Source organism: Populus alba, chromosome 13 (assembly GCF_005239225.2).
Source record: "Populus alba chromosome 13, ASM523922v2, whole genome shotgun sequence".
Taxonomy (NCBI): domain Eukaryota; kingdom Viridiplantae; phylum Streptophyta; class Magnoliopsida; order Malpighiales; family Salicaceae; genus Populus; species Populus alba.
In genome coordinates this window covers 13,614,920-13,630,562 of record NC_133296.1, presented here as the reverse complement: position 1 = coordinate 13,630,562, position 15,643 = coordinate 13,614,920, and the positions used below count along the sequence as shown (strand labels likewise).

The 15,643-nt window shown below is 32.4% G+C and overlaps 3 protein-coding genes across 3 annotated transcripts; 1 reads left to right on the top strand and 2 right to left on the bottom strand.

The window, feature by feature from the left end:
* Nucleotides 1-895: 895 nt before the first annotated feature.
* On the bottom strand, nucleotides 896-3,680 carry LOC118050353 (uncharacterized). Its single transcript, XM_035060678.2, has 8 exons — nucleotides 3,523-3,680; nucleotides 3,337-3,410; nucleotides 3,168-3,247; nucleotides 2,981-3,075; nucleotides 2,779-2,887; nucleotides 1,909-1,922; nucleotides 1,247-1,348; nucleotides 896-1,163 (listed from the first exon to the last, which is right to left on the bottom strand). The coding sequence occupies exons 1-8, from the start codon at nucleotides 3,589-3,591 to the stop codon at nucleotides 975-977; spliced, it is 732 nt and encodes a 243-aa protein (XP_034916569.1). The 5' UTR covers nucleotides 3,592-3,680; the 3' UTR covers nucleotides 896-974.
* Nucleotides 3,681-4,464: 784 nt separating this feature from the next.
* On the top strand, nucleotides 4,465-7,709 carry LOC118050414 (uncharacterized). The gene is made up of 8 exons (XM_035060764.2): nucleotides 4,465-4,622; nucleotides 5,088-5,194; nucleotides 5,326-5,369; nucleotides 5,468-5,553; nucleotides 5,659-5,767; nucleotides 6,124-6,137; nucleotides 6,739-6,840; nucleotides 7,430-7,709. The coding sequence occupies exons 1-8, from the start codon at nucleotides 4,575-4,577 to the stop codon at nucleotides 7,550-7,552; spliced, it is 633 nt and encodes a 210-aa protein (XP_034916655.1). The 5' UTR covers nucleotides 4,465-4,574; the 3' UTR covers nucleotides 7,553-7,709.
* A 2,716-nt stretch (nucleotides 7,710-10,425) lies between these two features.
* On the bottom strand, nucleotides 10,426-12,992 carry LOC118050412 (dimethylnonatriene synthase). The gene is made up of 2 exons (XM_035060762.2): nucleotides 11,961-12,992; nucleotides 10,426-11,276 (listed from the first exon to the last, which is right to left on the bottom strand). Exons 1-2 carry the CDS (start codon nucleotides 12,873-12,875, stop codon nucleotides 10,653-10,655), a joined length of 1,539 nt encoding a protein of 512 aa, XP_034916653.1. The 5' UTR covers nucleotides 12,876-12,992; the 3' UTR covers nucleotides 10,426-10,652.
* Nucleotides 12,993-15,643: the final 2,651 nt, after the last annotated feature.

Sequence of the window (15,643 nt, the reverse complement as noted above, 5' to 3'; positions counted from 1 at the left end):
TTCTTTTTATTCTTCAAATCAAGTTTATGATTTTAATAAAATAATAATAATAATAATTAAAATTATTGATGATAATAATAATAATGATAATAATAATATTAATAATAATAGAAGTAGTAATAATAACAATAATGATGACGATAATAATAACAACAACAACAGTAATAAAAATAATGATCTAATAATAATAATAATAATAATAATATTAATGTTAGTAATAATAATAATTAAAAATTTATTATCCCATGTTAATTTAACTGTAATTAACATTGTTAAATATTTATCAAAATTATTTTTTTATATTATTTTTTAAATCTATTTTAATATCTAAATATTATTTTTTATATAAAAAATAATCCAGCCGCAAAACGAAACGCATCCACCAAGGCCAGTATATATATAAACCTGGATGATGGTCCAAAATTCTTTCTAATCCTCCACGCCAAACAGAAGCGTCAGCACCAACTACGAGAGTGCAAGTGCAATTCTGACACAGAACAAATAAAAAATTGAAATTAAACCAGACCAAGCTAGGGATAAAAAGAAGATGATGATGATCGATGCATTAAGGATACAAAGAAGAGAGAGATATCTACAAATTTTGAGCTCATTCCACAGCCCAGTGCACTTGGTGTTGGATTCGTATAAATCTTTCAAGAGAAAACCTGAGTGATTGTTGCTATGATTTGAGGAGCTCACTACTGTGCTCTTTATGTAGAATTCTAAACCTCACTCGAACAGGAAAAGAGACACTACATAGGAAGTTGGAAACTGCTTTAAACATTGACATTTGTTTCTCCATGGCAAGCACCGAAGACATTGCCAGGAGTCTCAAATTGGCAGCAATTAGAACTCTTCAATTGATGAGAGCAGCTATCTATTAGAACAAAAGGAATAGTCTAAAAGCAATTACAAATGAATAGCTTACTCTGAAAATAATCACATTGTACAAGTGCTTTACAAAATTGGTGAATTTAACTTGATGTTTCAGGTTCAGTTTCAGTATCAGTTTTATTTTCAGTTTCATTCTCACTTTCAGCTTCAGGTTTTTCAAGCTCTAGAACAGCATTAAATCCAAATTCATTTCCAGGTACAAACACTTTCTTGAGTTCTTCTGCCTTTTGAGTGGTGCTAATTTTGTTCTCCTTCACCTTCAGATTTTCCTGTTTTGAATGGAAAAAACTCATCAATACTTACTTCAGCTTCAAAACGAAGACCAACATGTAGTGTTGCAAAAATAACTTGCCTTCTTCACATAATCTGCCATGGTTGAGGTGACTATTTCTTGTATCACAAAATTAGTTACACGATCTTCTCCAAGGATTTGCAGGAGGAATTCCCTTGGAACCTACAGAAATTATTAGTCAGACATCTTATGACGGAGGACAACAGTAGGCAGATCATAATGCTAGTTATGCAACTCCCAATAGATGTTTAATGGAGTAGTTTCAGTGCATAGAATTTCCTTTACGAGCATGAAGGATGAGAAGCAAATAACATAAGATACTTCACGCCATGGCCAGCTACAATTTGGCATATACAACATAAAGATATAGCAGGGGCAACAGGCATTTGCAAATACATCACAAAAAATAAGAATGGTTCTCATCTCTTCATTAGAACTAAGTTTGGCATTTAAAAACAAGGAAGAACATAATAAATTACTTCCTGTAGGAGATACCAGCACTCTCTTATATTGAAACTTGAATAATTTGTGAGTGAAACCATGACTTGAACTTCCTAAATTTTGCATCTTTTATTCCATTTCCAAGTAATTAACAGACTACAACAAATCATAAATTGAAGATTTCAAGTAAAACATGCATTATTCATGCAAAACTAATTTCATTATAAAATTTTGATTTCTAAAGAGAGAGAAAAAAAAAACTATGAACGAGAATCACTCACATTTGTTGTTTTTCCTGGATTAGCCAATATGCATGCAAAAAAAATAAGAAGTGATTAGAATTCATTGACTGAGGAGTTAACAATCTGCAGAGACGAAAATTAATGAAACAAAGGACAAAGGTGAGAAGCAATCAAGAGATTAAAGACAGTACAGATTAAAAATATGGGTTTGGGGATCCTAAACAGGTCAAGATGATCATGCTTCAAAAGCAGATGGCTCATCTAAATGTTGGAACCACCTATTGAGGTATCCATCAGCAGAAAAGTAACTCAATGAATATTTCTTTGGATTAACAAAGAAATGCATGATACCACATCTCTTTATTTAATATCTCATCCTGACCACTATCAAGTATGGATTCTTCTCGCAGGATAATTCCAGACTATCATCAAGAAATTACTAAAGAACCATTAAACTTGTACTAAGATCTTTTAGATTTAATAATAAGTGATTCATATCATAAACAAATATTTGATCTTGAATGCATCTCTACATTAAACAAAGAAACTTTGAATAGCTATAATCAAACTCATTGCTCATTCATTCAGAGCTCTTGTCAGTAAAGTAAACCGAGAGAGAGAATTGGCTTCTCGAGAATCTGCTGGAGTCAGATCAGTAGGGGAGTACACACCAGGACATTATTAAAGAGAAAGAACCCATACCCTGAACCGGGGAAAGGCGATAACCGCCCAGGGAAACTGTGAACTTACTGAATTGACTCCCTATTCTACAGGTGAGTGTGATTTTTAGCTACACACTATTTGTCTATGTTCATACTCATAATTGCAGAACGTTATTCCATAATTTGATGGAGGCAGTCAAATTCAGTAATATATTAGTACAGAAGAAATCACATGTATAACCATTACCTCCTTTCTCTCTTCGAAATCCTGGAATCGGAGGTGCTGAACGAGCTAAATCAGTCAATGCCTTGTTGAACACCTTTTGAGTCTCATCTCCATTCAAATCCACTCTTACCTAAAAATTAAACATAACCACAAACCACATTTACAAATTTTGCAAAATAGCATTAATTATCAGCTACTAGAGATTCCGAGAACAATAACCCACCTGCATCTTATCTTCCTCTTGGGATTCAATAACTATTTTAACATTTTTCAACGCTATTAGTTTCTCATTCGTTTCTGCAATTGATGCCTCCATACCTTTAAAAACAACCAAATGCCACAATACTTCAATGAGTAACACCATCAATTTACTATCTATAATTGTGTTTAGAAGCTAAGAAAATATTAACCTGACCCAACAGCAGATATAGGCTTGACTCCCACATGTTTAAGCACTCTCAAATTTGGATTAGAAGAAAATAATAATAGCCTGAAATGTTTTAAACAAAACAAGAACTTGATTAAACAATCAAAATATATTAACAAAAACAATATTAAATGATTGTTTTTGTAATTTACTTATTGCAAGTAAAGTGAGATTGAAAGAAAATGATGCTATTTGTGCTGCTGCTGCTGCTGCTCAAAGAAAGACACTGTAGACAGAAGTGGTTAGTCAGTCAGTGAGTCTAAGAATGTTTGGTTTCCAAGAAAATGCAAGAAATCTTCAACATTATATGACGGGCAAAGAAAATGGGGTATTCTTACTTTGTAAAAGGAGAGGTTTCGAAGTTGTTGGAGTTGTAAAGTTGATGCTGTCGTCGTCATCGCCGCCATCAAAGCTTGCTTCCTTCCTTCTTTCTAGTCTATATCATTTCCGTCCACTCAATTTTATAAATCCGTTGAAGACCGACAACCCGACATGTCGTTCAAATTAGTTAGTCTAAAGATGATGTGTGAACTGTCGTTTACTGTTTGAGGTTGCAGGCTTGCAGGGGGTGTTGTTGACATTTCTCTGTGATGACTCTCAAACTTAGGCACCTATTGTTTGGGGGCGATTTTCAATTTTTTTAAAATTTTTTATTTGTTTTAAATTAATTTTTTATGTTTTTATATGATTATATCAAAAATAAATTTAATAAAATAAAAAAAAATATTATTTTAATTTATTTTTAAATAAAAAATAATTTTTACCACGACGCCAAACACTATCTTAATTTACAAAAAATAAATTATTATTTTGATAATTAAACTTTAAACCTATTCATAACTTAATTATTTACTCTCCTAGGATTATAAATTAATTCTTTTTTATTTTTTTATGATCAATTATTGTTTTATTCAAATCATAAATAGATTTGATGGTGGAATGATTTAGAATCTAACTTGAATTATATTTAATTTTAAATTATTTTAAAAATTAATTTAATTAAATTCAAGTAACTTGATTGATCAATTTACAATTTGATTTTTCGTGTAAATTTAGATGAGTCTAATGATTTTTATTTTTTATTTTTTAATCTAAACTTGTATTGACCCAACAACTCAAGTAGTGGGGGCTTGGAGAAAAACCAATCAACATTTTAATACAATATCATAAGAATCATGGGATGAAATTAATATTTTGAAATATAAGGGATTACTTTATGACCTTGTTCAAAGTATAGGGACTAAATAAAATATTTTACTCAACCTTTTATTTTTGTTGTTTTTTTATGAAAATAATACTCAAAAACTTTAATAAAATTGAGATGGTGATAAGAAATCTATATAGCTAGCTAGGTGCCACACCGATTGATAAGAGGGAGGAGGAGGAGATAATGGAAATAGTAGCGTCTAAAACCCTCTGCCTGGGCTTAAACCTCAAGGTAATGTATCTTTGTTTTCTCTCCTTATTTCTTCATTTCTGCAACTATAATTTGAACTTGTTCTTTTCATTTTAAGCCAAATTCTAGCTATTTCATTCTATAGAAGACATGGGGTCTTAAAGTAGTTAATGGGATCTATTGTAAGTGCTCATGGATTTACTATAGAGCTTGAATTGACACCCGTCTGTCATTTTTACCATGTTCACTTCATTGTAAGATGACAGGCAACGCAGTGATTCTCATTTTTTCACAACCAGCACACTTCTGCATTATGTTTTTATCCACTTTTTTGTTTGTCTGTTTGAGTTTAGTTTTACTATGGAAAACTATAATCTTTACTTGAGTAATTTACATTTTAATACCGGTTTTAGCTTCTTTGTAATGAGTCATGACCCTTAAATCTTAATCTGAATTGACATGATTTAGTGGAATAATTTTGGTTTTTTGTTTGGTTATTATTTTCAGTTAATAAGTCACAAGCATACAGTGGATGTCTTTACTCCAAATCTAACTCGCAAAATGCCATCCTTTTCCCATCAAATGAGATGTGGGGCGCAAGGATTTTGGAGAAGGTAATGCAGTTTCATTCACTTGAGCTCGAGTATTGTATTTGGATTTTGATGTAAATGTCATTGTTGGGTTTTTGTAGCAAGAAGAAGAAATTGGCGAGGTTGCTTATTTATTTGTTAATTTGATTTTACAGGGAAAATGGTAGATGTTTTACTCCTGTTGCGGCTGTAGTATCAGGTGCAAATCAATTTTGTTGTCTTTCAATTAGTTGCTTTTAACCTTATTGCTAGTGTTGTGTTGACCTTTGACTACAACTTAATGACTACATAAATTAGCTGCTGAAGATGTTGAAGTATCTTCCTCTCGGTTCAAAGATTGCACAGTGATGATTACGAGTACCAATGAAGATCAAGAATTGAAGGTATGAGCAGATACTGGATTCATGTTGTTGGTTTTAGGCAAGTTCTAAATTGCCTGGTGGTTGATAATTTTAGCAATCTATTATATTCATAGCTTTTGTGGACAGATAAGAGTGGAAGTATCTGGTGCTAAAACTAGAGCAATTTTTGAAGATGTTTTCAAAAAAATGGTTACTGCAGCCCAGCCAATCCCAGGATTTCGAAGAGTAAAGGGAGGTAAAATATCTGAATTCTCTATCTGATTGCTAGTAGGGAAGTGCTGTCTTCAAGAATCTCAAGCCTACTTATAATCATCCTCAAATAGATTTTTTCTATATTTTGGAATCTGAGAACATAGCACCATACAGCTAGTAGTCAGATTGAAATAATGTTCAACTGTATTCTTACTAGTAACTTGCCAAACCATCCTTCTAAAGCCGTATTTGATCTTATTTTCTTTACAGTATTGTTTTTCAATGACTGTTCTTTTCTAATGTTTTCTCATTTCCCTAATTTTAGTCTGCCTCTGATGTTTTCTGTTATTATTTCTATGCGATGCATCATTTCTATCAAACACCATGGGGAACTGGCAGGAAAAACACCGGATGTGAGTTTCCATATCCTCTTACTCCAATTTCATTTACCTAGTTGTAATAAGTAACTTAAATATGAGATTTTTGTCCATTTCCTAAAGTGAACAAAAACTTGCGTTCTTGAGATGCATGTTGACCTCATCTTGAGTCCATTACCATCTGCAGACAAAGAGTATGCACAATATGTTGTGCTAGTAGTGAACTTTGAAGGGGCAGTGTCATGTCACCTAGCTTGCAACTTTGAGGCGCATCCGCTTTTAACATAATCTATCATGTCTAAATGGATTCTTATGCTCAGTTTACAGCTGCGACTTCAGGAAAAAAAAAAAATTGCTCATTATTTTTCAGTATTAAATCATGAAAACTTTTTTATGGAGAACATTCATGTGCACACATGCACCAACACACACTATTGATGTAAAGCACATGCACAAGGAAAGAAAAAACAGCCAGCGATGACTTTCATTGAAAAGTTAGAGAGCTAACTATTACATCCTATGCATGCGGACTGCAGACAAGAACATACTTGCAGTCATGTTCATATACATTTACTTGCACCCAACATATGTGCATGGACATATATAATAGAATTTTCTTATTGTTTGTTTCTGGCAGATACCTAGAGACATTTTGTTAGAAGTTCTTGGACCTTCAAAAGTTTACAAGGAAGTGATCAAGAAAGTCATAAACTCTACTGTAGCTGAATATGTTGACAAGGTAACCGACTTAACTTCTTGTTTGATTCTAAAGGAAGTCATGAAGTCATTTTATCTTCACGGTGCTGTGATTAACCAATGAATTGTGTTCTGGGAAACACTTCAAGTAGATAGTTTTGTCACATGACTAGAAATATTTCTAGGAAAGAAATCAATGTAAGAGCTTACAAGTTTACAGAAACTGACATCATAAATCATGTTAATGGAGCACTTAAGCTGATCTCTCTTTCCTTTTCTTCTTTTTTTCTCCATACACCTTGATGAATGTCTTGACCAACTTTTAATCGTGAGCCAACACCTGTATTAACGTTGTTCATTTTGAATAGTATAGTTGAAAGTTGATTGATCCAGTAGTTCTAGCCACCATTACATTCATCACACCAGCAATTTTATTTGTTTTTTTTTTCTATTTTTTTTTTAAATCAAATGACCTTTTGTGTGTTCTTTGTGGAATTACTGCTTCTTGGAATGCAATTCTTCCTACATTCTAACTGCTGTGGTGCACCCTACTGCATCATTCCCCTATATTCTGAAGGCATTTATCTATGAATCTAATGCTTGGCATTAACACTGTCTTTTCGCTTCTATAGGAAGGCTTAAAAGTTAGCAAAGACTTGAGAGTTGAACAAAGCTTTGAAGATCTTGAAGATGCATTTGAACCAGATGAAAAATTCAGCTTTGATGCTGTCATTCGGCTTCAACAAACAACTTGAAAAACATTGGACTTTTGAGAATGAATCCAATTTTGCCCTGTATTAATTGTTCCAGCAACTTGTTTGCTCACTGGAATGTGAAACTAAAATTAGGTGAATGTACAGAGTTATCAGATCCCTTTTCTAATAATTATTTATTTAACCATTTTTAGACTCATCAGCTCTCATATTTCCTTGCATGTTTCCAAAAGTTCCATGTCAGTTCAAAATGCAAGAAAGTAGAAATTTGTTTGATATCAGATTAGTTTCAGACTCATTTTGACAACTATTTGCTATAAGATTCAGTGTACCCTAAAACGCATAGACAAGTAATTAAATCAAAACCAGGTAATCAAGCAAGTTTGCTTTGGCAATCACTGCTATCAGCTTGCCTCTACCACCTAATAGTTGAACTCTTTGCGGCTACTCCTACATCAAACGGCAAGCTGTCTTCCTTTGAGACGTACTGATTAAATTAATCACGTAAAATCCTAAACTTAAATCTAACCTCAAAAACCATTTTCCGCCAGCTTTTCAACAAAGAATTCCAATTTTATTTTTTTAAAATCTAAAAACTTCAAATCCTATACATTGACCCACACAATTCATATTGAAAACTTCCTTTTGATCCTTGCAGAGTTGCTCATTAGTGCTGCTCTCTCTTGAGCCCTCTGCTGCCTTTGCATGACTCGTTAAGTGATTCTTCTGATACCTATCTTTCTTTCCTTTTGTCTTCGATTTATCTGCTACTAATAAGAACAATTAGACCATAATCTATGCAAGTTTAGAGCTCCATGGAAACAATCGATCATCTCTGGTATGCAGGTACAACGTCCAAAACATTCCACTGATCTCAAAATAATTTACATGGTTTAACAATTCAAGCCTATTTTACGCACAAGACAATAAGGTGCATTCATTATAAGAAAATACGAGATTACAAGATATCATACTCTCTCATTCAAGATCTCAAAATAATCCAAAACTTATATTTTCTCTCCACTCACGCCATTTAAATGTAGAGAATGAAAACGCTTACAAATAAACATTAATATTAAAACTAGATAACTTGAGGGTTTTTTATTGGACTAAGTACATGAGTATTTTTCTCTCACTTGACCTAATAATTTAAAACAAACCCATCAAATCTTTATCTTGGATTAAATTAAGCCAACTTATGAATTTTAACTCCTTTTTAATTGCCTTCATTAAGCATCTTTCAAGTTCTACACAAACCAATCAAGTTTAAGCAATGCTTGAACTTTTATGTAGAGATAGACTTCATCAACATATACGTAGGGTTCTCAGCTATCGAAATCTTCTTCATTGATATATCATCTTGTGACAGATATCTAGAATAAAGTGATATCTGACATTAATATGTTTGGTCCATGTATGATACATCTAGTTCTTGACTAAATAAATGACACTCTAGCTATAACAATGTATAATAGTTAACTCATGTGATAAATTAAGATTGTCAACCAAACCTCTTAACCATAAAGCTTATTTTACTACTTCTGTCAATTTTATACTCTCAACCGTTGTTGTATACAAGGCAATAATAAATAGTAAAATTGCTTTCCAACTAATGACACCTCCTGAGATAGTGAAGACATAACTTGCAGCGATCTTCTCTTGTCTAAATCACCAACGTGATCTAAATCTATAAAGCCCTCAACACTACTTCTAATGCTATTAGGCTAACATATGTAGTACCTTTAAGATAACATAATATCCATTTCACAGCCTGTTAGCAAACTTTACTAGGACATCTCATAAATCTACTAATCACACTAATAACGTGGAAAATGTCTAAATGAGTGTAGAACATAACATATATAATGCTTTTAATTGCATTAACATATAGAACACATATGGAACAGTTGGCATATGCTCGTTCTCCTCCTTATTTTCTAATGACAAACATAAAGATAATTGAAACTAGCAACAAATAGAGTAATTATTAGCTTACTGTGTTACATATCAAAATGCTCAAGTACCTTCTTAAAATACTTCCTTTATAATAAATATAACTTGTCAATGCTTTGATTTATACGTATCTTATTATCCAAAATATTTTTAGTTACTTTCAAATTCTTCATCTCAAACTCACCACTCAACTGATTCTTCAAACTATTGATCTCGGACATGTTCTTGGAGACATTCCACATGTCATCAACATATAGCACTCGCATTCATGCTTCCAAAAGTTTCACATCAGTTCAAAATAGAAAGATAAAATTCTTGCGTATCTTTAATCTTAGAATTTAAAGGTGCTTCCCTCCAACATAGTAATTAGATCCATAAATGGCAATAATGAAATCCATCATCGTAGTTGTGTCATAGAATGGAATTGAGATCATCTCATATATCCTTAATTATAACATGATCATTATGTTTGTTAAATCTGAATCATTACATTCAAATTAAATGGATATAATTTAACTCAACTCATTATAGATTTATTTCTCTCTCCTAATCTATATCATTAGGAACATGCATGATCATTTATACAATCTAAATCTATTAAATATTTATTCTGAATATGATAATATATTCATCAAATAAGTGATCAAATAAAAATATATATTATACTACTTTTATAAAGGGGGTGTTTAAGAATGTAGTAACGATTGTTTTTTTAAGTGTTTTTTTACTTGAAAATATATCAAAATAATTTTTTTTTTTTAAATTACTTTTAATATCAACACATCAAAACAATTAAAAACATAAAAAATAATTAAAAAAAATTCAAATCTGATTGAAATTCCGGTGCAAACACAACCTAAAAAAAGGATAAAAGTATTTCTACACCATTTTTTTCTTGTTTTTTAAGTTGACAAAAAGATGGGTGTGTTTTGAACCAAAAAGAAAGGCATTTTATATCATAGTAAACACTACAAGTCACACATCTCTTATTATTTTACTTCATTACATAACATCGAAGCTTATTCTGATACAAGCCCATACAGTTCTTAACTAATTAAGATGTCTAAATTACTACATATTCGTAGTAGTGAAGTCATAAATATTAAGTACCTGTTTGTCTACGTGTCAAAAGACCAGCTTAAAATATTAATAAAAATATTATTTTAATACCGTGGAAATAAACGGGTGCTTAATTATACAGGCGTGATCCAAGACGTGGTTTGATGACAGCTTCAAGTGGTATCAGCTTAGGTAGGGCAATGCCAGGGCCTTCGTTCATGTCCACCGGCAACCCTGCAACAGTTGTTAGATCAAACCCTTGAAGAAGCCTAGCAAGGGTCAGATGAACAACCGCCATGCCAAGATTAATAGCAGGGCAAGATCTTCTCCCTGAGCTAAAAGGAATAAACTCGAAATCTTGACCCCTAAAATCAAGATCTGCATGAGTAGTCAAGAATCTTACAGGCTGGAAGTCATCTGGGTTTTTCCACACACGAGGGTCTCGATGCAACTTCCATATGTTCACTACTAATCGAGTGCCCTTAGGAACATAATAGCCACAAATATGACAATCTTCCATGGCCTCACGTATCCCTGTTAAGGGACCTGGAGGGTATAATCGCAGAGTTTCTTTCACTATTGCTTGGAGGTACACGAGGTTCTGAATATCTGATTCCTCCACCCATTTCTCTCTTCCCACCTCCTTGTCCAGCTCTTCTTGAGCAGCCTTTAGCACACTTGGGTGGTTTAGCAATAGGGACAGTGCCCAGGTTAATGTAACCGCCGTGCTTCCTGCTCCTGTGAGGGTCAGAATCTGCAGAACTAACACAAAACGTGTAAACTTGAAAATAGTTGGAAGTCAAGAACCCTGCGCACCTGACAAACTTTGAAAGTCTCAGGGGTCCACCTTACCCTCCAGCCATAAAAGAAAGAAAGAAAGAAAGAAACGGGATAAAATTGGATGAATGGCAGTTTTTTTTTTCTTTTTTAATATTGATGTTTGGACTAGCTTTCACATATCTCAATTAATCTCATTAGTTTTGAAATTAATGACTATATAAACCTCTAGTGACTTTTAAATTTATAAAACTTGAATTAATAATTTTTAAAAAACAAACTTAAACCTAATAAGATAATTAACTATACCTTAAAGTTAAGGCAGCATTTTACTGTATATTTATAGTACTACACTAAGGTTTTTTTTTTTTTTCTTTCCCCAAACCTAAAATTCCTAAACTTTTACTGACCTGCTAGCTGTTTAATGAAATTACTATATACAGACCCCATGGTTTCTGATTAAGGGCTTATTTGAAATTCACTTTCTCTAATTTGTTATTTATTTCCGATATGAATGTCTTATAACCATGGAAAACGGGAATATTCAATTGATTCTTGCGCCTACTGATATATATATATATATGATGATGATATGATATGATATGGTGAAGGATTAAGGAAGAAAACGCAGGACAAGCTTACAGCTAGGTAGCAAACTTACCAAAGTTGTTGCCTTGATGACAACATCACGAGTGTAGCCAGACATCTCAGCAGCACCGTCAGCAAGGTTAGATATCATCACGTCCATGAAGTCGCTTTCCCCTTGTATTTCTTTCTTAAGATGTTCCTCCAGCCAGCTTCCGATCACGGCATCGAGTTCCTTGGCAGTCCTCTTCATAGCACTTATATGTCCCTGAAAATCAATCCATTCGAGCCATGGAATCGCATCAGACATCACAAAAATCCCACTCAGATACAAAGCTTTTTCTATGGCTTTTTTGTAACGCCATGGCTCGCTGTTTTCTTTGTCGTAAATGCTGCTGCAGTATCGTTTTCCAACTATCGTTCTAAGGCTTATGTTGAACGTCAAGCTCTCGAACAATTTGCTCATAGTCACCTTCGCAGGGTACGGATCCGCTGTTTCTGTATAAGAATTGTGCAAACCTTTGATGAACGCGTCTACTTCTAATACTCGGACGTGCCTGAGCATTTCTAGCCGGTGGTTTGACAGAAGCTGAAGAGTGACCAGCTTTCTAACATCACGCCAGTACTTTCCATATGGGGACAACGCAAAAGCTGCGTTGCTGTATCCCATATGTTTTCCGGCTGCTATGTTTGCTCTAGTGGCCAGAATTCTGTCATTGGTGGTCAAGCAATCCTTTACTGTTTCCCAACTGCTCACCACCACTATCCGATGAGAACCGAGCCTGAGGGAGTAAATAGGGCCACATTGATCGGCAATGGCTGCGAGGGTTTTACATGCTGGGTCCTGGCCTCTTAGACGAGGCAGGTGGCCAATCAGGGGCCATGCCCCGGATGGTTCAGGGGCTGTGGCTAGTTTCTTGCTTTCTCTCTCTCTGGCTAAAGTTTTCCAGAAGCCATAAAGAAGTAGCAGAACGAGAGCCCCAAGAATCATTTGGAACAGGATATAAGAGAAATCCAGGGTGGTTCAAGGGAGGTGGGTACTCATGAGGCTAAATGCTGCTCTGGTATTTATAGAGTATGGAAATACCATATTTTTGTTTTCAACACCATCTCCCATATATATATTTTATTAACATCTCAAGTCTTCTTCAAAATATTGGAGTGTGTGTGAATATATATATATATATTCATTCACACACACTCCAATATTTCTAACAAGACTTAGAGAGTGTTTGGGATTGTGATAGCTGTTGTTTTTCAAATAGCTTTTCGTGCCGAAAAGTATGCCAATAATGTTTTTTTATTTTTTAAAAATCATTTTTGATATCAGCACATCAAAACGATCTAGAAAGTACAAACCGAACTCAATTTTAGCAACAAAAAAAAAAAATTTGAAATTGTGCAAAAAACCGTTTGGACCGCCGTATCAAACGGCCCATTAAAATGTTCACACACACTCCAATATATATTCACACACACTCCAATATTTCGAACAATACTTAAGATGTTAATAAAATAAAAATGAAAGGAATCTCCTCCCTCAGGATGAAGTCATTTTCTATAGTCTAAATTCAATTATAAGAAAAAGTTAAAACAAAGGACTATCATCCATTATCAGGATGGAAGGTTGGTATAAGATGACAAAGAACTATTTTTAACGCGCTTTAAGATTTTGAGTGTTTATAACCGTTATTTTTTAAATTTTTTTTATTTTAAAATATATTAAATAATATTTTTTTATTTTTTAAAAATTATTTTTAATATCAGCAAATCAAAATAATATAAAAATATCAAAAAGATTAATTTAAAACAAAAAAAAATAAAAAAAATTAAATTTTTTTAAAATTACTTTTAAAATACAATAACAAAGACACTCGTATAAATAGTCCAATCTAAGATTCCAATTTATAGATAATCCATGCACGGTCCAAATTCCAACAAGCAGAAATTAAGTGCGGCCATTGAAATTTTCAAGATCATTACTATTATTTTTCTTCCTTAAGGTTGAAGTTCAAAGATCTGGCCATGAAACACAGGATACAAGTTTTCCCACGTAAGAATCTGTCTTCTTCTTTCTAAAGATTTGGAGCCTTTTAAATTAGTCAACAAATACATGTTCTTGAAATTAGGGATAGTGAAGGGACATGTGAAAGCAAGCACCAAGGAGTACCTCCTCGTGTATCACACGAGGAGGTAAAGTTCAAGCCAATAATTAAACAAGTATTGAGGTTCTAATTATGATTATATAAAAGATTTTTGATAATACATTAATTAAAAAATCATCTGTAACTTTTTTAGTGGGTGTTTGGATCTGCTATTGTGACTTGCTATTAAAATTAAAAGTTGTTTTAAAATATTTACTTAATGTTAATGTATTTTTTTTAACGTGAACCTCACTTTTAAATGAGGACCAACCTCAGTTTGTGAAAAGCAATTTACCATTGTTCTTATTGTTGTGCTCCATTGTTTGTTAACACTATATAAAATTAATTAACATTGCAAAACTTTCCAAGTGTTGTTTTGCCATGGAGCCAAAAATACGAGTTTTCAATAAAATGAAAGCTATTTGTCAAAAATAAATGAAGTGACATGTTTTTGTTTGACTTTTTTTTTTTAATAATGGTATTACTAAAATAACCTCTTAAAAAAATCCTTTTTGTGCAGAGGTTGTGTTGTAATTTTCTTTTTACAAGAACATTAAAAATGCTTAAATACCTTTAGGATTGAATTTTTTATTTTACCCCTCAAACTTGTTAGTTTTTTTTTATTATATATATATATATATTTTACATTTACTTGCATTACCTGGACTGTCACTGACTTATTTTTTTTTATTCTAGTTTTAGTTTTTATTTTAATTAATATTATTTTTATTATGTGTTTTTCAAGTAGTTTGATGGGACACTGAAAAACTTTTATTAATATACAAGGATTATTCAATTCGTTATGTAATCATAATTATAAAATAACAATGTTTTATCATTATATATATAGACATATGTTTCTTTTAGGTAATTTTACAATCAAACCTTATATAAAAAACATATTAACCAAACATAAGAAATTGTTTTTTTTTCAATTATAATTTTAATCGTAATTTTAATTAAACACATTAAATTTTAATTTTTTTTTCAAATTATAACTATAAGAATAATCATAATACCAAACATGCTCTTATCTCCTCATGTATCACACAAGAAGGTACTCCTTGGTGCTTGCTTTCACATGTCCCTTCTTCACTATCCCTAATTTCTCACCTGGCTAGCTATTTGTCAAATAATTACCTCCTCCTTCTTTTTCTTCTTCTTTTTCTTTCAATCACTCTCGAATTACATATTTTTCAAACATGTCCTAACAAAACTTTCTATGAAGGTTTGTTTTGTCAATACTTAGACACTAATTTTGTAGATAAAACTTAAATATTACTAATAAATCCAAAATATTTTTATTTCAGTAGACATATGTCTAGTGTTATAATTTGAGTTTATTTAAGTGTGGTTATGTAGTTGTAATTATTTTTTAAAATATTTTTTATTTTAAAATGTAAATGCAATAAAAGCTTACAAATATATTAAAAAAAACATTGAATTTTTTAAAAAATAAAGTTGGCCCATGTTTGATAACAGAAAACACGTAGGGTTCCAATCAAAGTTTCTTTTTGCTTGACTTATGTTGCACAAAGTGGACAGCAATTAGCCGTCGTCAGTACAGCAGGCTAAAATGTGATCCACGATTGCATGTGTTTTGCACAGGTTAAGA

What these genes read in the sequence shown, in the direction of transcription:
- LOC118050414 (XM_035060764.2), top strand. Translation starts at nt 4,575, where the DNA reads ATGGAAATAGTAGCGTCTAAAACCCTCTGCCTGGGCTTAAACCTCAAG. An exon ending in ATGAAGATCAAGAATTGAAG is followed by an intron (nt 5,554 to 5,658) that starts GTATGAGCAGAT and finishes TTTTGTGGACAG; the next exon opens with ATAAGAGTGGAAGTATCTGG. An exon ending in TAGCTGAATATGTTGACAAG is followed by an intron (nt 6,841 to 7,429) that starts GTAACCGACTTA and finishes TCGCTTCTATAG; the next exon opens with GAAGGCTTAAAAGTTAGCAA.
- LOC118050353 (XM_035060678.2), bottom strand. Translation starts at nt 3,591, where the DNA reads ATGGCGGCGATGACGACGACAGCATCAACTTTACAACTCCAACAACTT. An exon ending in TCTCACTTTACTTGCAATAA is followed by an intron (nt 3,248 to 3,336) that starts GTAAATTACAAA and finishes AAAACATTTCAG; the next exon opens with GCTATTATTATTTTCTTCTA. An exon ending in AAGAGGAAGATAAGATGCAG is followed by an intron (nt 2,888 to 2,980) that starts GTGGGTTATTGT and finishes TTTAATTTTTAG; the next exon opens with GTAAGAGTGGATTTGAATGG.
- LOC118050412 (XM_035060762.2), bottom strand. Translation starts at nt 12,875, where the DNA reads ATGATTCTTGGGGCTCTCGTTCTGCTACTTCTTTATGGCTTCTGGAAA. An exon ending in TCATCAAGGCAACAACTTTG is followed by an intron (nt 11,277 to 11,960) that starts GTAAGTTTGCTA and finishes TTAGTTCTGCAG; the next exon opens with ATTCTGACCCTCACAGGAGC.